This window comes from Syngnathus leptorhynchus, chromosome 17 (genome assembly GCF_054491065.1).
Source record: "Syngnathus leptorhynchus isolate UIUO chromosome 17, UIUO_Slep, whole genome shotgun sequence".
Lineage (NCBI taxonomy): Eukaryota > Metazoa > Chordata > Actinopteri > Syngnathiformes > Syngnathidae > Syngnathus > Syngnathus leptorhynchus.
Window position 1 is genome coordinate 8066510 of NC_141211.1, and position 25399 is coordinate 8091908.

At 41.2% G+C, this 25399-nt stretch overlaps 1 protein-coding gene across 3 annotated transcripts; it reads right to left on the minus strand.

Annotated features, from left to right (window-relative positions):
- Positions 1 to 347: 347 nt before the first annotated feature.
- Positions 348 to 25050, minus strand: LOC147043607 (uncharacterized). 3 transcript variants are annotated; one of them, XM_085936322.1, is made up of 7 exons: positions 24950 to 25050; positions 4727 to 4863; positions 4502 to 4639; positions 2204 to 2296; positions 1474 to 1535; positions 1266 to 1378; positions 348 to 1197 (listed from the first exon to the last, which is right to left on the minus strand). In XM_085936322.1, exons 2-7 carry the CDS (start codon positions 4739 to 4741, stop codon positions 887 to 889), a joined length of 732 nt encoding a protein of 243 aa, XP_085792448.1. In that variant the 5' UTR covers positions 4742 to 4863; positions 24950 to 25050; the 3' UTR covers positions 348 to 886. The 3 variants fall into 3 exon arrangements, with proteins under 3 accessions (XP_085792448.1, XP_085792449.1, XP_085792446.1); XM_085936323.1 differs by lacking the exon at positions 24950 to 25050 and adding an exon at positions 7053 to 7325; XM_085936320.1 differs by having other exon boundaries at positions 4502 to 4863.
- Positions 25051 to 25399: the final 349 nt, after the last annotated feature.

The window sequence follows — 25399 nt, forward strand, 5'->3', positions numbered from 1 at the left end:
ATTCTGGGGCATGTGCCTATATTTGCCTATACTGTACCGCCATCTAGTGACACATTTAATTATTACAGAAACATTCTGGCCACATTGTGAGGGCCCGGCCACAACCTTTGTTGCATCTGGAGGAGCACAAGGCCATGATGGGATAGCAGGTTGCAGCCACTTAGCTCCTCTGCAGATGATACACTGCACTGAGCTTTTGTTATTGGCAGTGGCAAAATGATTGATCACACTACTTACAGTGTCAGGCTTAGCTGTAAAAGTATTGCACGTAAAAACATCACACGCAAGGTTGAATGTGGATTTTATTAATAGAATATATATGCTATACAAGACACTTTGTACAAAGTGAACATAAACATGTATGACGAGAATGATGAATCATGGAGACTAAATACAGACGATATGACAATATGGATTTTAGAACACATTTAAGTCATCTTGTATTGTATTTTATAACCAACAATTTTAATCTAGCAAGCCTAAAAGCCACAGGAGGATCATCACCATTTGAATTGTATAATTATTTGCATGTGATATGAAAAATAACAGTCAAAACTACTAAGAGAAATTAAGACACCACTTTTCCACCATAAACAACACTTCTTGAAGAGTGTGGTGCTTTCACAAACCACCAAGAGATCATATTGTTACACGGAGGAGTCAGTGATTACTGTTGATATTACTATCAATCAATTTGGGGCTGTAGGTTTTGGACACTAACTGGGAAAACCTTTTTTTTTTTTTTTTTCAAGTAAGCCTTAATATAAGCCTCTTTTCTTGTAACTACAGCAAATTCCTTTTTAAAATCCTGTACAATTTTCTTTAAGAGAAGAGACTCATTAGTTACAAATATATCATACACAGCGTGACCAGAAAGGTCGGTGTCTTATTCAAAACCGCTACTGCTTATGAGGCCACCATCTCTTCCATATGTCTGTTCATATTTAGAGATTAATTTCTTTTTCTTCCCAAAAGTAGAAAACGTGTTGTAGACATCTAGGTCACCTCCAGGTGCAAGCTTGAGTGTGCTGTAGCCGGACGTGGTGCCGGGAATGTACACATTGTGCTGGTAGTCTGACGCCTCTGAGGGAACGTACACGTTGTGCTGGTAGTCCGGTGCCTCGGACTGAGGCTGTGTGTACTTTGGAGTCCAGTTGAAGTTAGGATCGGTTTCATCTTGAAGAGACATCTTGCAGTCTGTGAAAACGAGCATTGAGGATGACAATTGTATGACTGCACTTACATGACTAAGAAGGGGAACTCACCACTTATACGGTTTCCCCAAGTCCAGTACTGTGGTGCCACAGAGCAGAAATACTCATCAGCACTGTACTGCTGTGGACGAGCTAGTGTGCCTTCCATATTTCCAGAACTATACCTGAAGAAATAAAAATACAACTTTGGTATCATACGTCTGCATGCAGTGCACATTGACACTTGCATGCATTGTCTGTCATCTTTTGACCTCTTCACCTCTTGTATGCTGAATTGCGTTGATTCTTGGTCCAGGTCCAGTCCTTGCTGGAATACTTTAGCTGCATGGATGAAACACAACAAATGCAAATCGATAAGTCGCTCAAGTAGAGCAAATGTGTTTTCTGCTTGACCGGTGTGCCCTTTTCTTCTTTGTTTACCTTGACATTCTGTAGCCTATTGAAAAAGACAGGCAAAATTGTACTTCTTCCACATGCATTAAATTATTATGCAGCTATTTGACGTAGCCGTCATACCATTGACTGAGAACGAGTAAAACAAAAATGTTCAAGTGATGCTAATTTTGTGGCTGCACCTCCTACTACAAATATATATGTAAATAAGGATTTGGTAGCAATCGGCTCCGGAACAGAGTTGAAAAAAAACAATCATTTTCACAGGTTTGTAATTTGCTGTATACGCCTGAGGAGTCAGAGAAAGCAAACCCTAATGAGATCATTATGAAGTAATGAGAGACAAATTGATTTGGTGTGAACTATCACACCACTTGGGGTGCATGAAATGACTAATGGAATAAATCACGAATGTGATTGCAAACTTAGCGGCTCATCAGGGCCACCTCCAGATTGTGATGCATCCTACTCATAATTTACACAAATCAAAGTTCAACATCTACTGTGTACTGTATGTAATGTGTGAATTAGAAGCTATTTTTTCATGCCCTACTTTGTTTAATCACATCATTACATATGTATTTTGTGTGCTTTACCTCTTTCTGAGTTGAAGTTCTGTTGTTGGCCAGATCATTACGGTCCAGTCCGCTCCAACCGGATGTCAGGTAGTCCGTGCTCTTGGCATTGTTCTGTCGAATAGACAACACTGGACTGCATGGTTTAAGGAACATGAAGTCGCTTTTGGAGGATTCTGGCGTCAGACACATCTTGTAGCAGTAGGCCTGTGGGAGTGCGCCGTTGCCGTTCGCCTCTGTGCACCCGACTGAGTCCGTTGCCATTCTGATGTTCAAATTGGACTTTCTGAAGGTGTCGGCGGCGGTGTTGCCGGGTGACACCGAGCGACAGCAGCAGCAGCAGCGGACGTTGGCGGGGGGAAAGTTGGACTCTTTGTCGGACACGCTGTCCTTCAGCTTCCTCACTGTAACAATGACGATGATAGCCACTAGAAATGTGAAGGAGATGGCGCCGAGAGCCACGATTAAGTAGAGGCTAAAGTTGGAGCTGTGACGGGGGCTCGGTGACAGGTCACCCGAATCGGGCTGAGATCCTGGCAGGCTGTCAACCACTGACAGAATGATGGAAACCGTGGCCGAGAGGGGGACTTGGCCATTGTCCTTCACCAGAATGACCAATCTGTGCCTTGTGGGGTCTTTCTCTACTAACTGTCGTATTGTCCTAATTTCCCCTGTGTATAAAGCCACGCTGAACAGACTTGGATCAGTCGCTTGAAGCAATTGGTAAAAGAGGCGTGAGTTCTGACCCGTGTCGGCGTCCACCGCCTGTATTTTGGTGATCAGGAAGCCAGCATCCACAGATCTCGGCACCGCTTCAACCGGGGGTGTCCCATTTTGAGGAAGAGGTGACACAATGACAGGTGCGTTGTCATTTTGATCCAAAATAAATATCGTCACTGACACGTTGCTGATTAAAGGTGGGAACCCGGCATCTTGAGCTCGCACTGTGATTTGAAAGTTTTTTAACTGCTCGTGGTCAAACGACCGGAGGGCGTAAATATTGCCATTATCTGAATTTATCGAGACGTATGTGGAGGCGGGCATCCCTTGAACGTCACCCTCTATTATGGAATAGGACAGGTATGCATTCTGGCCATAGTCTGGGTCCTGTGCCGTCACAGAGCAGATGGAGGCCCCCGGTGCATTATTCTCCGTCAAGTAGACAGTATAAGCGGGTTGTTTGAATAGAGGCCCATTATCATTCACATCAGACACTTGGACCACAATGGTTTTCCTTGTAAATAAAGGCGGAGAGCCCATATCTCTTGCAGTCAGTGTAATGTTATATTCTGCCACTGTTTCCCTGTCTAAAAAATCACTTGTCACCAACGTGTAGTAATTTTTAAAAGAAGAGTGCAGCTGGAAGGGGATCAGATTTGGGATCTCACAGTCCACGTTGCCGTTTTCCCCCGAGTCCTTGTCCGTGACGCTGATGACAGCAATAACAGTGCCAGGGGGCGCGTCCTCGTGCACAGGCGTGGACACGGACGTCAGAATGACCTCTGGGAGGTTGTCGTTCCGATCCAAGACGTTCACCAGCACCTTGCAGTGGACTGCGACAGCGGAAGGACCTTTGTCCTTTGCCTGGATGTAAATTTCATGCATCCTTGCTTTTTCATAATCGATCAAGCCTTTGACTTTGATTTCCCCCGTGCGCGCGTCTACTACGAAAAGCTGGCGCACTTTTATGGGTGCATGCCCGCTGAAAGAATAGGTGATGTCTGCGTTGGTGCCCTCATCCAAGTCGGAGGCGTTGAGTTTGATGACAACTGCACCCTTGGCTGCGTTTTCCGCCAGCCTTACTCGATAGAAAGATTGATCGAACACTGGCGCGTTATCATTGGCGTCTAAAACAGTGATGTCAATTTGCGCAGTTCCGGAGCTCTCTGGAGAACCTCCGTCCACCGCTGTCAGAACCATCTGGTGCGCGCTCTGATGCTCCCGGTCCAACGGGTTTTGGAGAACGAGTTCGGCGAATTTACTGCCGTCACTTCTTGTCTGGATGTCCAAAGTGAAATGCTCATTGACGCTCAGCAAATAAGTGCGCAACGAATTGGAACCCACGTCCAAATCTTGCGCGCTCTCGAGTGGGAAGCGGGATCCCGGTAATGCAGATTCAGAAATGTCTAGATTAAATTCGGTCCATGGAAAGCTCGGGGAGTTGTCATTCACGTCCAGAATTTCTACCTCAACTCTGTACAGCTCCAGAGGGTTTTCGATGACCACTTGCAAATGAAAAGAGCACGCCAAACTCTGCTCGCACAGTTCTTCGCGATCTAGTCTCTCGTTTACAAATAAAACTCCGTTTTCCAAATTTACCTCCACGTACTGCCTCCTGGTACCGGAAACGATGCGAAATCTTCGCGCAGAGAGTTTATCCAAGTCCAAACCCAAGTCCTCGGCTATGTTTCCCACAAAGGCGCCATGTTCCAGCTCCTCTGGGATGGAGTAGCGGATCTGTCCAGATGCCGAGTCCAACAAACAGACAATCAAGGCAAAAGCACAAAGTATGGAGCATTTGACGCGCACCTTTCTCCTATTCACCTCTTGTGTGTCCATTTGGAGGCTGGCTCTCAACTCCCATCAAAACTTGACGCTGAGGCCAAATTGCGCACAATGCAGTTTGGAGGGCAAACAATGAAAAACTTGACATTGGTGGGACTGATGCGGCTCCTGTCTGCCTGAGAGCAAGGAGAAAAGAGAGAAGAAAGGGGGGCGGACTCACAGGAGGGCTAGCACAGATTAGTGTGTGCGTGCGTGTGTGTGTGTGTGCGCGCGCCCTCGTATCATTGGCCCTCACTGTTTCTTTTGGGGGCAAAATGACATCTGCTTGGATCTCTACTTCCTATTATAGCCCGCCCGGTACAACTCATGTCACAGTCCCAAGGTTTGAAAATTGCACCATTCAAGTTATAAAAGCAATTACATTCATTGTAACTATATGTATAATTATAATTCTGATTCCGAGAAGTCTGAATACAATATAAAAGTCTGCTGAGAAGGCTTCAAGTGAAAACAATGTGAGGGCATTCATCAAACCTGCTGCACCATCCGGATCTTTTCCACTAATGTGCCTTCAAAAAGATAATAATGCTCAAAGAGGAATTCATGGAACAATGTGGTAATCATTTGTAGAGGTTATAAATAGTATAGCATTTGAGGATTTTGTATAGGCAATGTTGCTATAAAAATCACAATAAAACAATCATTTCCAACACAGCATGCATTGGAATTCATTAGATTGTGTAGGTATGTTGTGAACTGTGAGTATTTGGAACATTCCAACACATACCATCCCTTCAACAGAGCAGTTTTATCTGTTTATCGTATACCCAACACACGTTTGACCCATTTGCCGCCCCCCCCACCCAAAAAAAAACTGTTACCCTGGCTGAACGCTGAAAACACAATCTGTCTGCAGCAGTGAAACGGCAGCAGATGGCGAGGTTTTCCACGGGCTCATGCTCTTTTTAATTAATGGAATGGAGATTAGAGGGCATTTTCCCTGGATCATTAGTGAACAGAGGAATTAAGACATTTTGTGAGAAATAATCCCAAGGCTATCCATGTAATGCACATGTGGTTTCCTCTCAGTGGTCATATTGACCTGCTTTTCACGGCCTAAGTGCATGGCATCACTTACCCACTGCACAACTAAGTAGCCCAGATAAGGGGACACAACCACCACATTTAGGGATCAAAAATACAAAAGAGATTATCTCCCCGTCAGTCACTCTCCAACACACACACACACACACACACTCACGGACAATGTCCCTCTTTCGCTCACTCAAGGGCAAAAGTAGAAACGCAATCCTTTTGTCTTGAACTGATTTTCAGTTTTAAAACGTTGGGATTTAAAAAGGTGGGGCTCCATGCTGCTGCAGCTTCTTACTCTTAATCGGTTTTAGCATAAAATAAAATTTGATGCGCGTACTGCTAAAATGGTCTTAAAAGCATGCCGTGTGTTTTGAGGCCAACTAATTATTCTGAATTGATGGTTTAACCTCATGCTCCACATTTTCGGCACTACCTTCTCTGAACATGCCATAAGCAAAACGGTACTTCTCAAACGATTGACTGCTCTGGTTATGGTCTTAATAACAATTGCCATTGCCGACCGCTCCCTCTTGTTTATTTGTTGCAACGCTATGATTTTAGTGCTGACACAATATAAAGAAAATCTAAGTTCTGTATATCTGCCTACATATTGGCTACCGCATACATGGATGAGTTACAAAATACCAGGTTTGTATTCAGTTTACCTTACATCTTCATTTCCTTTTTATTTCCTGGTTAAGAACGAGAAGTATATTGGTTTTTTTTTGTTTACTTTTTTTGCCATTTGCAAATCCACGCACACCTAAGGCAATGTCAGTGAAACATGACATTGTGATTTGTCACTGCTGGCAGACAAACCCCATGGAGGGAAACGGATGGTTGGAAAATCATGTTTGTTTTGTTCTGAATTTTTCCATTTGCATGCAACCTGATGATGTTGCCACTTGAAATGAAGCACATCCTTACTCTACGTGGATTTATAATACTAATACTGATGATGTTTATCAAGCCCGTGTCATATGATTTTGAGAGGATTCTCAGTTTGCTCGGTTGTATGAGTCTATCAGTCTTGCTGACAACAACAATTCTATTCAATAAGGTGATGGATGAGGAATATCTTGCTTTGTTCGCTGCCACGTTGCTGCAGACCCTGTTTTTACCGTCATCCTATGCATGTTGTGTTGTCATTCGTGGAGGTTTAAAAAGTAGTAAGTCTGTTTTGACAAAGTAAAGAGTAGAAAGCACATAATACATGATTTCATACCTAAGATGCACGAGTAAAACTTGACTTTGGACTCAAATTTTATACCTCAATATGTTCAATTTTATTCCCTGGTTAGGCTTCCCATTCTCTGCACGACTTGTCTCATTATTACTGCTAGTCTCTCTTGCATGTCCTTGCACTCATCTGCCGTGATTCCTGTGTTCTCACCTAAAATAAAGCTTCTTTGCTCTTCTTGTGTTCATTGTCTCATGAAAAGACTCACAAAAAATGTGCTTTTATTCTTGGATTTTCACCAAGTATTTCAACACGTTATTCGTGGTTTACTTGCCTCTTAAGTCGCGTAGCTTTTTTTCCTGAATTTATATTGTAGTTAGTAGTCTAAGGCAAAGCAGATAATGCAAACACATTTACACATGAGGAAAGCAGAATCGCTCTTTGACTGGAGATTACAGCACAATTGAGGTCACCGGCAGATATGGAGGGGCTAAACAATTAACGCGCCGACAAGCAGATGTCTCCGCGATACAACACACCATCCAAAAGTATTAGTCAGAAAAGCGCTTTAAGGCGATCTTTGTCATGACAAGCCACTGCTTTATATCCTTATCAGGGTCTCATGTCTTGGTATGATATTAAGAGCACACAGGTATTTCCGTTTTTTTGTGGTTCATGATAAATGTGTCTACTTTTGTTGGTGTATTGTGATGATATAAGTATAAAGTGTCAGTGTCACGGATCGGAATGAGCAGGGCGATCAAATGCAGCCACGACCAGGGTTCATTGAAGGGGAAAGGTAGTTGGAAGGGAGGATAAGGGGAACAAGCCAACAGAACCGGCAAACCAACATAACTTAACGGCCTAACAAATATCAACGGGACTGACCGACAGGGCTGGTAAACAAAAACAGAACTGACAGAGACTTGAGACAAGAGGACATGAGACAAGAAATAATCAGACAAGGGTGTGACACGCAGGCAGGACTTAAATACGCGACAGGTAACGAGAGGCAGGTGATGAGTACATAGATTGTGACAGGAAGGGAGGGGTGAGTACACAGACACGGACAGAAATAATGACAACCTACACATAATAAAACAAAGTCGTGACAATCAGTAGGTGAAAGCATAAATATAAGTAAGTATAAGTATATTAAGTATAAGTATACTAAGTAGAAGTATACATGGAATTAAGTATAAGTATCTTAGTATAAATATAAGTATACTTTGTATAATTATACTTAGTATAAGTATAATTAAGTATAAGTATACTAAGTATGTATAAGTATAAGTAAGGATAAGTAAGTATATGTATCATTAATCATAAGTATACTTATACTTAGTATAAAGACAAGTATACTTAGTATAAGTGTACTTAGTATAAGAACACGTATAAATAAGTAAAAGTATACTAAGTGTAAATATAATTAAGGATAAGAATATTTAGTATAAGGATACTCAGTATAAGTACAAGTTTTGTATAAGCACAAGTATAAACATAATCTGAAATGAAAGTGCCTTCTTATGTGGTTTTCACGTGGTCTCCCCATGCTTGTGTCGGTTTTCTCTGGATTCCTTAAAACATGTTTGTTTTCTGATGTGATTGGTTGTTTCTGGCCTGTGATTACTTCAGTATCTCCTCTCCACTCCATAGAAACCTATCATTATCTCAGCCCACTTAAAATGGCACCCTTTTTCGGTCAGAAAATTGACAATCCTAAGTACCCTGTTTAGTATTGTGTCCAAATACATGTTGTAGATTAGAATAGAAGGTAAATAACCGTTGCTACGGAGCAGTCAAATCAGTCCAGCAGCTCTGGTTGTCAAGAATATACACAATGCAACACATCTCCCAAGGTGAAGATCAGACCAGCTCTAAACAAATATGTTTGGATTTGCTGATTGAAATAGTAACAAATGTTAATAATAATAATAATAGATGATGAGGAAGAGGATGATGATTTTGATGATGAAGTTTATTTTCATGTGTCCTCAGTATTGCACACTTGTCATGACAGTAATAGACTGCAATCATTTTACATACGAAGTGTTGTGTGAAAGTGTCTCCCCCTACTGGCAGTTTGGATAGAATGCAATTTAGTGGGCTTTGCACTGGTACCAGGTTGTCAGAAGAGACTGTGCAAGTTAACTAATATTATGAATAAATAAATTGATACATCAATAAAAAAATATAGATATAGGAACAAGCAGTTTTTCATTTCTTTGGGAAAGCAAAAGCGTTGGCACGTCCATGCTAAAGATTTATACATTTTCAAGTTTACCTCTTCAACAGACCCGAGTCATTCGCCCAATAAGTTATTAGCTCTTCAACTGATGAGAGACCCTTTTGCACAACAACCCCACCCATGGTTCATGTGCCAGTCAATGGATGTTGCACGGGAATTTCTTTTTTTTTCCACCGACCCTCATTCTACCCTCAATTGCTGCCATTTATGTCCTAAAGGCTGTCATCGCCACTCTGTGTGCCGATGCCTACGAGGCACCTCTCCTCCTCCTCTATTTTCCCCAATTCAGTCAAGCCTCTGGTTGTTTGTCAGGAGTAGAGGATGATAGCCCAGTTATTCACTTTAGCTTGCAGCTTCCCTCAAGCTCCACCACCTCATTTTGTTTGCTTGCCCCAATTCTGATATCATTTTCATCATCTGGTTTATTGTATTGTAGGTATGTTGTCGTGAAATAACTCTGGATTCATACCTGCATAGAATTTCTACTGCAGAGTTTTACATTATGGCTATTTATAATTTGAGTAAGAGCTTGGGACCTTCTCTTTAGTTGGAAGTGATGCCTGTCAAGATTGCAAGGCAGGATTGTACCTGTAGAGGTCAGCACATGTCTAATCTTTTTTTATGATGATTGGGTGGGTGACTGGGAAAATCCTATGTAATATGTAATTGTATACATTATGTAGATTCAGAAAGCCCATTATACTTGACGATGTGTAACCCAAAATGTAAATATTCAGCTCTTGTGGCAATGTTTTGCACAGAATAATAAACATCAGTTTATTTGGTTTCTTCTTTAGAAAAAATGGAGCTCAATAATCATTTTGACACGTGGATACTGTACTCAAATAGTCTATTTGGATAAAATGGAAATAATAAGCAAATGATTGTAAAAAGTTAATGTGATTAGTGAAGTGGTTGGGACTAAAACGCTGATTGCTGCTGACCAACTGTTAACTTGTGACAATAGTGATGTTGATCAGGTGGTTTGATCCTTGCTGTATATATTAATTCTATTTTGGATAATATATTCCCTCTTGAAATTCTACCCCACATTGAGTGGTTTGAGGAGTACTTTGTCTTGCCATTTATAATTAACTGGAATCCCTCAATGTCACAACATGCCAAAATGGATTATTGACTAAATTTATAACTGTTCAATGCCTCAGGTTAAGTCTATAATATATAAATCAAATCTTTCTAATTTAATTTGCAAATTAATTTCCGACAAAATGGGTCACATTTAGATGGCTGAATGCCGAGAGATTATTTATTTACTTATTTAGCTTCAATAACTCACCAGTTTTATGACCAGGAAGCCAAACAAATTTCAAGAATAAAACAGTTAAAAACATACTGTTGTTTTATAACTGCAAAAAGGAAATCATAGAATTATAAAATGTATAATATTGGGAAGAGTGTGAATTATAGAAAAGAGAAAAAGAGGGTATGAATGTTGGTGGTATGGAATGTGGTATGAGTACTTCATTTTAAAATGTAAATTAGAGCGGGGATGTTACACTTACAGACACCAAAACTGTTTTGGCAAATTAAAAACCAATAGCCAAATAGTTGCAAAACTTTTGCCCACCCTCTTTATGTTCCGGGCATAAAGGTTTGAATTGAGTCAGTCAGTTGACAGATCTATTCCAGCATGCTTGCCCATCTGACAAGTATTGTGGATAGAAAGTCCCGTAGCAGTCGGCGGAGCCAGTGAAGAAGGACTAATTCCACCTCCCACAAGTCCTCCAACAGTTGATTGCCTGGGTGGGCAGCATTGGAGGCAATTCCTTCTGCCCACCTTTTTACTCTGCTGTGAGGTGAATGTTCAGTGGGGATCTCGCGGCAAACAATAACTGTCATTCAGAAAATACACTGCACTTTCTCTCCTGCTGCAAGGAAAATGGATCGTAGCACAAGTGGAAGATATGCGTGCACTTGTGTGCCTATGTGCCTGTTCACTGCCTATTTTACATATACGGTTAATTCTATCCATCCTTAACTACTTAATGGGGGATTCATTTTCTTTCATTTGCTGGAGAGCTGTTGAGTGTTTATCCTACGCTGTAGATATGAATACATTCCACTTTATTGGAAATATGCAAGCATATTCTACCCTCAGTTTGCCAATTGCAGTTAAAGTTACGTCCAGTTAATATGCAAATACTTAAGAGAAATAATCTCCGTATGGAATGAGTGTTTGATGGGGTGTGTACATTTTACACAATGTCAGAAAATGTGTCAAACTTCTTTCCGTATTGGGACTGAGTCGAGCTACTGGGGTTTGACAGGAGCTTCAAATCTTGGCACTTCAATATTACATGATATGACACACTGTATAGAAGCTTTTGCACTAGTAAAGCCTGTGATGCAACTTCTAAAAAAACAGCCCTCATTTTCAACTCAAGTTTTAACATTTTCGGGATTAATACCTGATATCAAAAACAGATTACACCACTTGTAATTCTCGGTCATGGGAACAACTGTTGAAATGACCGTCTTGTATTCTGAATATGCAGGTACTGGCCAAATCTTTAGGGACACTTACACAATTAAATAAGACCCAATAAAAGCACCATCAATAAAATACAGTCATTATGAATGAAATAATGTTCAAATTTGAAATTAGAAACACCTTTATATTTGTTTTTCTTCTACTCTGTGTCCAAATTTACATCCTTCAAAGAGAGTAGTTATAATGCAGTTTTCATCAGGTCAAAATTCAGACACAATCTTGGATGATATGGAGGTATACCTAATCAATGCATACAATCTGCCGTATCAGCAGGCTTTATCAATGAAGAAAATAAATAAATAAATGGTGGTCATCAGGATGAAGTATGCTGATAATGGGTTCAACTTCCTTCTTCAGCTAATGGCTAGATTCAAAGGCAGGGGCTGAAAAATACTGCAGGATCAATATGAAGCACTTATTTTGATTGGGCACAGTATCCACAAACAAATAGCCGAGAAGGTGTTAGCTTGCTTTTACCCTGAGCCTTTGTGTTGTCTTCTTTTCAGAAAAAAAAATCCAATTCCAAGGAAAATGCAAGAACTACTCAAAATGGTGCACACGTGTGTTCAAGGAGTTATATGCATTATCTTATGAGTTTAAAGCCATTCATCTTTGAACACTTAACTTGTCAAATATCAATTTTTCTCCATTTAAATTGGTGTTATCTAGCTGTCAACTGTATTATTGTACAAACAACACCATGCCTTTTTGCTCTAAAAGGGACATTGCCTCTGGCCTTGAACATGTCATTTGTGACCATTTACCAAAATGTTGAGCATATGACAGCCCATCAATAGCCATGCTATTTTTAGCTTTGTTCACGCACAACAGCCTGGGGAGTTGCTTAGATGAAAATGTATTCATCTTCCTCAACAAGTCAATTTACAAGAGTATAAAAAGGTAGACGGGGAACTCAATCAGCTATGACTGTCTTTTGGTTTGATGCAAAACTATACCAATGTCAACATTTTCACGGTAGCATGCAAATGAGTATCAGACTTGTTATCATTTTGTACCATGTATTCTTTACCCGGAATATATTCCACCCATAGTTTTAATCAGGGTGATTGGGATCCAGAGTACATAGCTGCAACTGTGATTTGTAGCTTCTTGCCAGGCACGTCCATGATAGAGTCGAGTCCTGCATTTGCCTCATTCAAAGACTTGAGCTCAATGAATCTTCCGCCTTTCAACTTGATTTACACTCACAACAACCAGCACTCCCTCACTCTCTTTTTCTTTCCCTCAAGTGGTAGCTTTCAATTGCAAATGTATGCATGTTCTGACACGAAGCCGGTGGATACAATCAATAAACTTTTTTTTTTTTTAATGGATGCCGATCAGCTATTCCAATATGTAACACGCAACTTTTAAAGTAATTAAGGACTAATTATGCCAGTTATTTAACTTCCAACGACATATTCAGTAAACATGACAATTTTATTCCTGAAACCGTAAATATGCCGATATTAGACTCCCCATTTCCCAAAGACACAAGACTGTTTTTGACTATTGCTGAGGTGGGCTGCATCACAATGTAAGGCATGATTCCAAATGTCCTTGATTAATTTCTGACTTGTCAGAGAAGACCATCTGAAATGTAAGTGTAAATACGAGAAGTCTGATCCTTGCGATTTTTCTACAAGTTAGTAATTGGAGTCCACCAGAAGGTTGGTCATGACGTGAAGACACACAGGCCTGTCTATTATAGCGTCTATGGTACTTATCAGAACGCAAGCCGACCATGAAGTTCAAGACATTTTATGAAGACCGGTGAGTCAGGGTTGTCTTGAGGGAGAAATCTGGAGAAGGTGGTATATCTGCTGCTTCCAATTTGCGCAATGGTCTCCAGCATCCATAGAAGGATGTCCAATACATTTAACCAATTTTGGACTGTAAATACTGTGAAGACATTCTGAATGAGCCGTAAGTTAAGATCATGTTTGATGCTTTACTAATATGACCGCTGCCCTTTGAATATTGTGAATTATATCTGAACATACACCTCTCGCAAACAAAATTCAATTATTATTATGAAGGTCAACTTTGTTGTCAGCTGGGTAATATGCTACGTTCTTTGTTGAAAGGTGAGCCCAATAAACTGGCAGAAAAAAAACCTACATACTCTACTCAGCTATTCCCAAACCGGGTTGCAGTCTGCCATAAGAAATTATTAGGGGTTGCACAGGAAATGTATCTTCATTTGTCAGAGAATTATTATTTAATAATTACAAATACTGTAAATAAACCCAGCTGAATCCATTCATACAAAAAAATAAGTCATGGCTTCCTGCGATATACGATTAGTGTTTAATCAAACAGGCACTGATTCCGCTCTGACTGGCACAGTATAAATTGGGAATCAATGCTCTATATGTTTTTATTACTCAGAAAGATGTTGATTGAGCCATTTGGCACCTTTTACAAGCTCAAATGGCTCAACGCAAGTCCCGGAAAAATGACACGAAACTGCTGCCCCCCAGGTAACACCGGCACCGTCCATCCACAGTTCAACAAAGCCTTGCAGTTTCAACATATCTGATGTCATCATGGAGTAATGGCTGTCTCCCATTTCACATTTTGCATTCTAATCTGAACTGATGATGCAATTTGCAGCAATATAATAAATGCAATTAGAAAGTAAAAGTATTGCTCGGAGCCAAAGCAGGTGGAAATTGTAAATAGAACATTTTCATTCTCTTTCAAATAATATTTTACCTTACATGGAAATATATGCATACACTGAAAACATTTTTGCTCTAATGTCAACACTATATAAGTGGTGTAAAAAATACAAACGAAACTTGATCATTTCTGGGATATTATAAAATCCTGCGTTTTGACAGATTATATTCCAGCATATAACTGCCAAGGACGAGCTGGGAACTGTGTATAGTCATGTCCAATAAATACCTCTACAGTACTTTGAGCAAATACAGGTTACTGGAAAGAATCATTCCGCTGTTGATTATTGGAGAATAGCCAAGTGAGGGAAGAGCGGAAAAGCTTTCATTGTGCATGGAAGCATGATGAGTGCGTTGCGCGGGTGACTGAATTGATTAATTTACTTCTTCAAGTGTCAAAGCAGAGGATTCGGTGACGGGGCAAACTCTTTCAAATATTGAAAAGGGTGAATGTTCTTGTGAAAAACATATTAATCACTGAGTTTTTTCACAGCGTGGTGATTCTGTGCCTATTTCCACGGAATCATTAGCTACCACTGTCGCTCACTCTGAGGCATACATGGCGGCTAATCAGTAGCTCTAATGGACACAGTTCATAACTGTCAATCGGGTCGAGGAACCCACACGGGAAGACTAAGAGCAAACCAACGATTGCAAGAAGCCTTTCCTGCATCAACTAAAGTGATGTGTCCCACGCATTATTTTACCTCCTCATTTAACGCTCCAGGAGATTCAAACACAATGTTGTCCTATTCTTATACTCAGCCAAGCGAGGTGATCTCCCTATAATTAAGGCAACCTTATCGACGCTGTTCCCGGGCGAGTGCACGTATGAGTACCTGTGTTGTCGATGTTTCATCTTTATTAGCCCGAGTATGGTAAGCCTAGCTCTTCATACACTAATCCCCAGCTAAAGAAACAGCTTTCAAGGAATTAACATCAAAAGCAAAGCTTTGCATGCCAACGGGGGAGCTTTCAATAGAGCCCGCTTCAACTATCATCTAAGTATTTTCAGAGCCTCAGGGATAAAGTGGAAGTTAAGTTTGACTTGCTTGGTGCTCTCCTTCAAGTCTTTGACCTTGTTTTCAGGTTTCTTGATAATCCCTGAGATGCTTGAATATGAGCAGTGTTGAGGGCAGTTCCACGGGGCAATGCCAAAGGTGCTTTTTTTTGTTCCCTTTTGAGGCTTCAGGGTGCAAATTATACATACTGCATATAGCGTAATTTTCGGACTATAAGTCGCTCCGGAGTACAAGTCGCACCAGCCATAAAATGCACAATAAAGTGAAAAAAAACATATATAAGCCGCACCGAAGTATAAGTCGCACTTTTGGGGCAAATTTACACCAAAACCAGACATCAACCAGCAACAACAGGCTAAACGCTAACGTGACCTATACACAAACGAGGAGCTGAGAACGGGCCTGACGTAACATTCAGAGTTATTCAAGTAAGTATTACATAAATAACACGTTTATCAACCCATCTGTGTCACTCCAATTCATTAAATCCATCGATCGTGCTTTATGTAAACAATGCCGCGTATGCGTCGCATATGCTCACGTCGGACCCGTCGTAAGTTGTATTTCTAATTATTCCACAGACCCATATAACGATATATAAAGTATATTTCAAATAACTATCATATTAAAACAATATTATCAAACCATCTGTGTCACTCCAAATCATTAAATCCATCGATCAAATTCCTCGTTCTTTATGTCAACAACGGCGTGCGTGCGCTGCAGAGATCTAGTATATAACTATATTGTAGCGTTAACAAAGTACCAGGAAAGACGTGGGTTTGGTAAACGGCTCTTTATTTAACAAAACAAGAGTTCAACGAGCCAACAACTACTGAACTTCCAGCCACGGAGGTGGAAGAGAGCTCCATAGAATAGGAGCGGGCGTGCGTAAAAGCCATGTCCGAGCCCCATCCACCGTCCCCGGACAGCCACCCGCCCTAGCGCCGGCCCCCGACTTCCATCCACGGAGGTGAAAGAGAGCTCCCGTCGAGAAGGACTGGGCATGTGTAAAAGCCATAATAGTTTTTCAAACATTCTGTGCCACATTAAATCCTTCAAACTCTTCATCCTCCGTGTCACTTACAAACAAAGCCGCTAATGATGCCGGTAGTACGTGGGGCCCTTCGTCATCTTCGTCATCCCGTGATCGAATCCTTTATGTAAACAAGCGCCGCGCGGCACGGGTGACGTCACTTGCAGTTCAAATGACAGTAATCCCTTGCTACATTGCGATTCGTTTATCACGGTTTCACTACATCGCGGATTTTTGAATTTTGAAAATTTGTGAAAAAAAATCACATATAAGTCGCTCCTGAGTATAAGTCGCCCCCCGCACCCAAACTATGACAAAAACCGTGACTTATAGTCCAAAAATTACGGTAAATCGCAGCGATTTAGGTTCGCATTTGAGTATAATCAGTATGCACATGGTGTTATAATAGGGCCTATGAAGTTCAATTATTCTCTCACAAATCAGTGCTCCATGTTGTGACGTTGCCGGCCGGTGATGATTGCTGGTCCCCCGTATTTTCCCCGTAACACTTCAAGTCTTGAAAAGAATGAGCTCAGGGACAATGATGGTGATTTATTTTTGTCTCCAATGTGATTTTCCAAGAAATTGAAGGAGTGTGGCAGTTGGCTTTGTAGCTTGAAGCAAAAACACAACCTATGCCTCATAAATTGTGAGGTCTGGGAGGAATTCTCTTCAGTAACATGAATAGCTTGTCTAATCTTAATGTCCCATTAGGCTGTTATCAGAAAATCTTTTCTCCTTCCAAATCTGTTGTCGACTTTCTTGACAGAAGGTTATTCAGGCCATTTATTATCCAGAACCCTGACACTGAGACATGTAACTAGGGGAAACAGCCTAAGACATTCCCCATTTTTCCCAAGTAGCACTCTTCCATTAGCAAAGTCATGATGTCATAGAGCAGCGGTAAAGGGTAATGTAGCACTTAGAATTGTGCTTTAATCTCTCATGCCGAGACAAAGCGCCTGTCTTTGACTGTGCACAAGAGACAGGATCTGCAAATTCATTCTTGACACACACTGTGCAAGTTGGACACAAAGACAATCACTAGAATCTGAATCCTACAGAGCAGGATTCAAAAAGCACACACATTATAAAGATACTTCACAAGACAGTTTGCAACATGTTGCCCTGCTTGTCCTTGTATTTCATCTCTTTGTGTATTCTAAACATATTCACCCTTGTTTTGATGTACTCTATGTAGGTTTATTTTTGCCAAACACGTTTTCATGTGTGTTGGAATTAATGCAGCAGATTTCAAACTCTAGGTTCTGTTTATTTTGTGGCAGAAGGGAGGAAAACGTCTTTATTCCATGACTGTCTGCCAACAACTGTGGCTAGAGACAAGACATCAAAGATACAAAGGGAGGATGACATCACAAAGGACAAACACATCACTGCACCCCTAACTGTAGGCCTGCTGGGTGAGAGGTCTGGTACTAAGGTCCGCCACAATATGACACATTTTCAGTCCTGGAAGAATACCTGTTGGAGGCTGCAAAACATTAATGACCTGAAACATAAAGCCAGAGCTACGACGGAACAGATTATTTGTGGGTTGGAATAAACCAGTCAAAGTCCAGATACTTTTTTTTTTTTTTTATACTCAATGTAAAGCACCAAACTAGAGCAAAAATATGATAATAATAGACGTGGACATATCCAATCTGCCAATGTTAATGATGAAGTTGAAGATACCGCCCTACATTAACAAGGAGACACAAACTCTCCCAGAGACGACTGGTAACAAACACTTGCACAGGAGATTAGTTCCCAATGTGCACTGGGGTAAAAGCAGCCCTGAATAGAAGTGATTTAATGAGTAGTGGTGGGGCCTGACAGGCACGTCTCTCATTAGACAGACAGAGTTTTAATTAGAATGAGCACAGTGGCACTGTAGGTGTTTACATTTAGAGAGAGAATCTATGCCACGGGCAGGGGGGATCACATTGCTTACACCTTCACAGAACAGTGTGAGATGAGAATGTGGAAAAAAAAAGAATAACAAGTTCAACAACTTCACATAAGTAAGCACGGCAGTGAGAGCATTCATTAGATATCACCAACCAGCAGGGTGTCATTTTGAGATTTGTTTTTAAAATGCATGACAGAGGGCAACGACAGGTTAGGTCTCTGACTTTGAAACGAAATTGCAGCTAGTTGTTGGAGGGATGCTAAACATAATTCTTACCACTGTTGAGGTGGTTCTGTTCACCAAATCATCTGAATGCCAGCTCATTTTAACATTTGCACACTGCATGACTGGCATGTCTCAATCTGTAACTGCATGTATATTTGGTTTGTTACAACATGTATAAAAAAACAGAGTGAAAATCGAATTTCCCTCGAGGGATCATAATGAGTTTAATTCATGTAAAAATATGATGCATAGGGAAACTGTAATGTTTTCAATTTGTTCATGAATATGACAGACAACCCCGAGCAAATTTGAATGAAATCTTGCCATAAATGTTTATTCATATTCCTTGAGGACAAGAATGTACCACACGTCAACGCCATGGAGTTGACATTTTGAGAGGATAAATATGTTTCAAATAATTGTTTTATAGGGATAAACCCTATTTTATTTATTGAAATATTAATATATTTAATCAATTCAGCGTCCAATTGCCTAATTAGTTAGTTTGTTTAGAAATTATTTGGAGAGGTATTTCTCAAATATGAAAGAGTGACACACCTTTACATATATTTATAGCACTCAGTTCAATAAATTGTTTGACTCTAGATGTCCTCTGTTTTCAAAACTAAAGTCCTTTCAAATAAGCTACTACAAATGAAAGCAGTTCAAGTAGGCTATCAGTTGGCAGATGCACACAAGGGCCACTCAATCTCCACGCAGCAAAAGAAAGTAAACAAACGGTTACGTATTGGCGGTTAGCACCAAAATCAACCACTGGTAGACAAAATTCAGTGGTGGTTGCTTGCCACAAATACATTTGTATGTGAAAATCGCAGATTGGTAAAATGACATTATTATTTATGACACATCGGCCCATCTGATACAAGTAGTTTGGTGGAGAGTCTCGTAAATATATGAGTCATCCCCAAAATGCTCTGCAAATATAAACCTATATGGGATAAAATCCTAACCATCATCATGGTACTCTGATCGGCATGCAGGGAATGGGGCCATTATCATGGGAATGGCATCGAACTGTTATATTGGATGCTGCTTTACCCAACATTAGTGTGAATGCCGGTCTTTCCGTATTGATGATTAGAAAACCTACCGCCATAAACCTGAACCTCTATAAAGTTAATGAATCTCACATGGGAGGGTGGGAGACGTTGATCTACTGTCTTTCTCCGTCCCATTCCAATACAATTGTTCATTAGGCCACCCCTCATTGCATACCATCACTTTCCGTCTGCATGGCGACAGACACATTAGATGTTGCGATTGATGTTGCGCTGGGTGCAGGCACCTAAATTATATTGATCACTGGTTAGATGTGTTACCTTGTAGCCATGGGACCAGGTCTCAATGATGCAAAGACACACTTTAAAGGTACTGCTCTTCAACCAAGGAATTCACTGCTGGTGCAAGCGGTCCTTGTCACCGTAGTTGTGTATGATAAAGCAATATGATAACGATTAACACAGATCATTGCACATTCTGACTAGAAACGCAACACAGCAGCTTGCTATAATCACTGTTTCGATGGACAAATAAAGCTGTTGAAGTGTCATGGTTGCGTGGAGGGCGCAAAATGCCGTGTCACCGAATATGAGATACCGTATTTTCCGCACTATAAGGCGCACCGGATTATAAGGCGGACCTTCAATGAATGGCCCATTTTAATACTTTGTTCATATATAAGGTGCACCGGATTATAAAGTGCATAGAATAAATAACTCAACGTTGCGCAAACGTTAATGCAATCACAATATAGTACCACTCGAAATAGTGAAAACAATAACAATATATCAATAACTCAACGTTGCTCAAACGTTAATATCACACAACGCACAAAATAAACACGTAAAGCTTACTTTAAAAAAGTTAGTCCTCATCCACGAATCCATATTGATCCATGTGTAAGGCGCACCGGATTATAAGGCGCACTGTCGGCTTTTGAGAAAATTGGAGGTTTTTAGGTGCGCCTTATAGTGTGGAAAATACGGTAAATCTTACTCCTGTTCCATTGTAGTGAGCGATTTGGAGACCCCGCCCCCCCAGTGTGCTAAGCAGCCATTGCAGCGCAAAGTCGCTCAATTTGTTAATTGAGCACGAACATCAGAGATACAGTACATGGCCTTAAAGGCCAATTCCTACTTTCTCTAAGTGGATACTGACTCCGGTTGTGTGTGTGCTTTTTTTCCCCATGGCAGTGATCTGCTTTTATTTAGCTACCTATTGTTGTGCTATTGCGCTTGCTTTCACTATCTCTTTCCCTACCCCCTCCCTTCCCTTGCCTCTTAACTGGGCTGCGTTCTACGACGCACAGCAGTGGAATTAGGACAGTGAGAAAAGTTGTGTCGCCTGGAGTGCGATTAAATGATTTTTTTTTTTTTTACAAAAAAACATTTTGTGCTCTGAAATGGTAATTAAGGTGTTTAAGTTTCTCTTCACACTGACATGGCATATAAATAAAGTTGTATTGTATATTTGACTTGTGGCACTCGGTAGCTGAATTGTGTCACTTATGACTAATGAAAGTAATATTCATCCATTAATCAGTAGGCACACCAATTCGAACTCGTGTTGGGCCTGTGAGGTCTTCCACGTAGCTTCGTTGTTCCTGGATGGGCACTAATGTTTCATAATGACTAGGGTTTAACTTGCACACTCTATTATTTATGGCTTCCTTCTGACACGTTTCCTAACAGAGGGTCACAATTTGGTCCATGTGTCTGCTTAATTGTAAGTGTGCTGACGAGGGTGGAAGTTACCCAGACAGCTGGTGGAACAACTGTTTACCTCAATTCTGCATCTCCTATGTGTGTTAACTACAGCCCCACATGGTATTGAAAAGTGGGATGTTACACTAGAGTGTTGGATAAGCAAATGCAAACTCTGAAATAAAGGAGTTTGTTTGCTTCATGCATATAGACAAAGTTTAAACCTGCCAGCATTTGTAGTTATATATGTATCAACCACAGAATATGAAATATAAATAAAAGAAAATGATAATCAAGAAAAGTCCATTAATTGTTAAGTCAAACTTCATATCAACGAAACACTTTTGTGCGTACTGATTGTATTTCTGTAACTGAATGTCTTTAATCGAATTCCAGTCGTTTTTTTGTTGTTGATATTTCACATATTTATTACGGGCACACTTACTCTGGCATTTTGTGCCAAGTTGCAGATTGAATTGTGCCGATACTCAGTATGAATGCAGTGCCCCAAAATGCAATGCTGAATAGACAGAGAAGGATGATGCATTTCCAGCAGTGCTGAATCACAGATCTGGGAAATTACATTATGTAAATGTGGTGTTTAAAGTTTATTCAGGCTTGCATCCACTTTAATGCTTTTGATATAATACGATGTAAATTTAATTACCCTGAAAATGAAAAATACACAACTCAGATGGTAAATACAATGGAAGTATTTCTACTATTTTATATTTATAAGTGGGGTTTGTGTCAGAGTTAAAAATAATAATAAAGAAAAACTTGGAAATATCCTACAAAGTAAATGACCTTTGAAGGTTCTTTATTTATTCTTAAATTCCATTGTAGTGTATCACAATTAAAACTGAAATTATAATATGTACAATGTACATCATAACACAATGGTGTTATGATGGCAGATTGAAAAAGCAAAATAATTATCTTTAAGTAACAATCAACAAGAGCAGTTATAGAAGCAGGTATTCCTTTTTTGTATGATTGCGTTTCACATGATTGTCCTGATTATTCATGCTCACTGGTTCATTCTTGTGAAACATTTTTTTTCTCTCCCCTGATGATCCTGCATTTTAATTAGTCATTGATTCAGCGCATCAACCTCTATTGTCAGATTTGAAAGCCATGTTGAGTCAAATTCTCCAGTTGTTCCACTTGACTGTCCTCACTATCTCATACTGTTGTGTATTTGGCTTGATAACACATTTATCAGGCTTAGTATCCTGTTTGTTGGGGTTATTGTGAGAAAGCATTAGTACCAAGAGAAAGTGGAGAAAATGCAAACTTGAAAATCAACTTTATTTAACTTATAAAAATGCACAAAGGCACACACACTTTAATAAAAACTAACCAAATTACTGGTTTAAAAAAAAACAAATTAAAAACGATAATGAAAAATTCCAAACTAATACAACCGTGGTGAGAACAAATGACAGTGTCAACCCTCCAGGAATTACTGAAAAGGTCACACTTAAGTCTGTGCTTCTAGTGGCCGTTTTCCTCTGCGGGTAAAACAAGGAGATGCTGAGTAAAAAGTAGTTTGTCTTGAAGATGATGAGGAGTGGTATTGGCAGAGAGATCTGCAACTGTACGGCTATTGAGAGGTCAACGTCTTGATTGTTGACATTTCTCTAGACAGGATATTGGTAAATGGGGAAGAGCCTACCTTGTAGTCTATGGTCGATCATGTGACCTTTACCTCTTTACATATTACTGTCAGAAGACCCCTTATGACGAGTAAAATATATGGATCTAGTTTTCCCTCGCCCGGATGCGGGTCACCGGGGCCCCTCTCTGGAGCCAGGCCTGGAGGTGGGGCTCCAAGGCGAGCGCCTGGTGGCCGGGCCTTCGCCCATGGGGTCCGGTCGGGCATAGCCTGAAAAGAAAACATGGGTCCCCCTTCCCATGGGCTCACCACCTGTAGGAGGGGCCAAAGGGGTCGGGTGCAAAGTGAGCTGGACGGCGGCCAAAGGCGGGGACCTTGGCGGTCCGATCCCCGGCTGCAGAGGCTGGCTCTAGGGACATGGAATGTCATCTTTCTGGCTGGAAAGGAGCCCGAGCTGGTGTGTGAGGCAGAAAAGTTCAGACTACACATAGTCGGACTTGCCTCCACACATGGTTTGGGCTCTGGTACAAGCTTTCTCGAGAGGGGCTGGACTCTCTTCCACTCTGGAGTTGCCCACGGTGAGAGGCGTCGAGCAGGTGTTGGCATACTTATCGACCCCCGGCTGGGCGGCTGCACATTGGTAACCTCCCTCCGCCTTTGCCTGGAGGAAGTGCTGGAGAGCACTCCTTCTGGGGACTCCATCGTTCTACTGGGTGACTTCAATGCTCACGTGGGCAATGACAGTGAGACCTGGAAGGACGTGATTGGGAGGAACGGCTCCCCCGATCTGAACCCGAGCGGTGTTCTATTATTGGACTTCTGTGCTCAACACAGATTTTCTATAATGAACACCATGCATAAGGGTGTCCATGTGTGCACTTGGCACCAGGACACCCTAGGCCGCAGTTAGTTGATCGACTTTGTAGTCGTGTCATCGGATTTGCGGCCGAATGTTTTGGACAGTCGGGTGAAGAGAGGGGCGGAGCTGTCAACTGATCACCACCTGGTGTTGGGTTGGCTCCGATGGTGGGGGAAGATGCCGGTCCGACCTGGCAGACCCAAACGCTCTGTGAGGGTCTGCTGGGAACGTCTGGCAGAATCCCCTGTCAGGAAGAGCTTCAATTCCCACCTCCGGCAGAGCTTTTCCCACGTCCCGGGGGAGGCGGGGGACATTGAGTCAGAGTGGACCATGTTCCGCGCCTCCATTGTTGAGGCAGCCGACCGGAGCTGTGGCCGTAAGGTTGTTGGTGCCTGTCGTGGCAGCAATCCCCGAACCTGCTGGTTCATCCTTGGGATTACCCGGGATGAACTGGATGAAGTGGCTGGGGAGAGGGAGGTCTGGGAGTCCCTCCCAAAGCTGCTGCGCCCGCGACCCGACCCCGGATAACCGGAAGAAGATGGATGGATGGATATTACAGTATATTTAAGTGTACTACATATTTCAATGTAAATGTAAACTAAAAAGGTTATCCTCTTACGTTGGCTGCTGTCACATTTCTAATCAAAAGGACACAAATGGGTTATCCGATAGACGCCTTCCAAAAGCTTTGTGCAGACTAAAAGGCTTGGAAAAGTCAACCATTTTGTTCAGCCTCGAGGTTTGGGTTGGTTCTTTGTTTGTGGGTGCTCAAAAGCTTAGAAAGGCCAAATGCTTATCATAGACCAGAAGACCTTTAAGGCCACCTGCTCACAAAATGTGACTCTGCTGCTGCTTGTAATGCTCTTCCGTAGTGGACAAGAAAAAACGCCTTTAGTTTTTAAAATAATGTCACCCTTTTCCGCCCTTCAAGTTAGCTAATATTTACCAAGTTAGGCAAGTTACGATAAAAATAACCAGAAATCATTTTTGGGTTCTTTTGTTTGTTTCAGCTAGAATCTCTAATTCATGAATGATGAAACATACATTTACAATCTTTTTAGTGAGCTGCACCTTTGCATTCCGTCCTTAATTCGGCTATAGGTTGATATTTCCCTTTGCTCATGCAGATACCCTAGCTGCCCTCCTACCTGGTTGCCATGGGAACAGTTGTCACATGACGTAGAAAAAGACAAACTTCAAATGATAGAGGCTTGGCTCCCAGGAGGTTGTCCGCTGCCCTCACAATTCATCTGACACGGTTGCCTAGGAAACAAGACGGTGAGACAGGAAACTGAGAAGAGATGTACAGTAAGTGCTAGTTTGTTTGCAAAACAGAAAAAAAAGCCACTCAGTGCCTTCCTCATGAACTAGTCACTGTCTCGTACTGTCCTCTTTGCCATTCCTGATGCTCAGCTTTCACTCACAGTGGATGTATAGCTATGCATTTAACAAAACACCAGATTTATAACATTACCAGGCCTCATACCCGCGTCGAGAATATTCAGTTGTCATCTTCAACTGAGAGCAATTAATAAACTTTGTGGCTGGAAATAAATTCTTCCATCTGATTGCCGGCACCGTTTAAAATGCAAAATGAC

Excerpts from the sequence above, each read along its gene's own strand:
- LOC147043607 (XM_085936320.1), bottom strand. The coding sequence starts at position 4,741 with ATGGACACACAAGAGGTGAATAGGAGAAAGGTGCGCGTCAAATGCTCC. Across the intron at positions 1,536-2,203 it reads GAACTTCAACTCAGAAAGAG|CTAAAGTATTCCAGCAAGGA; the intron begins GTAAAGCACACA and ends TCATCCATGCAG. Across the intron at positions 1,379-1,473 it reads CGCAATTCAGCATACAAGAG|GTATAGTTCTGGAAATATGG; the intron begins GTGAAGAGGTCA and ends TTATTTCTTCAG.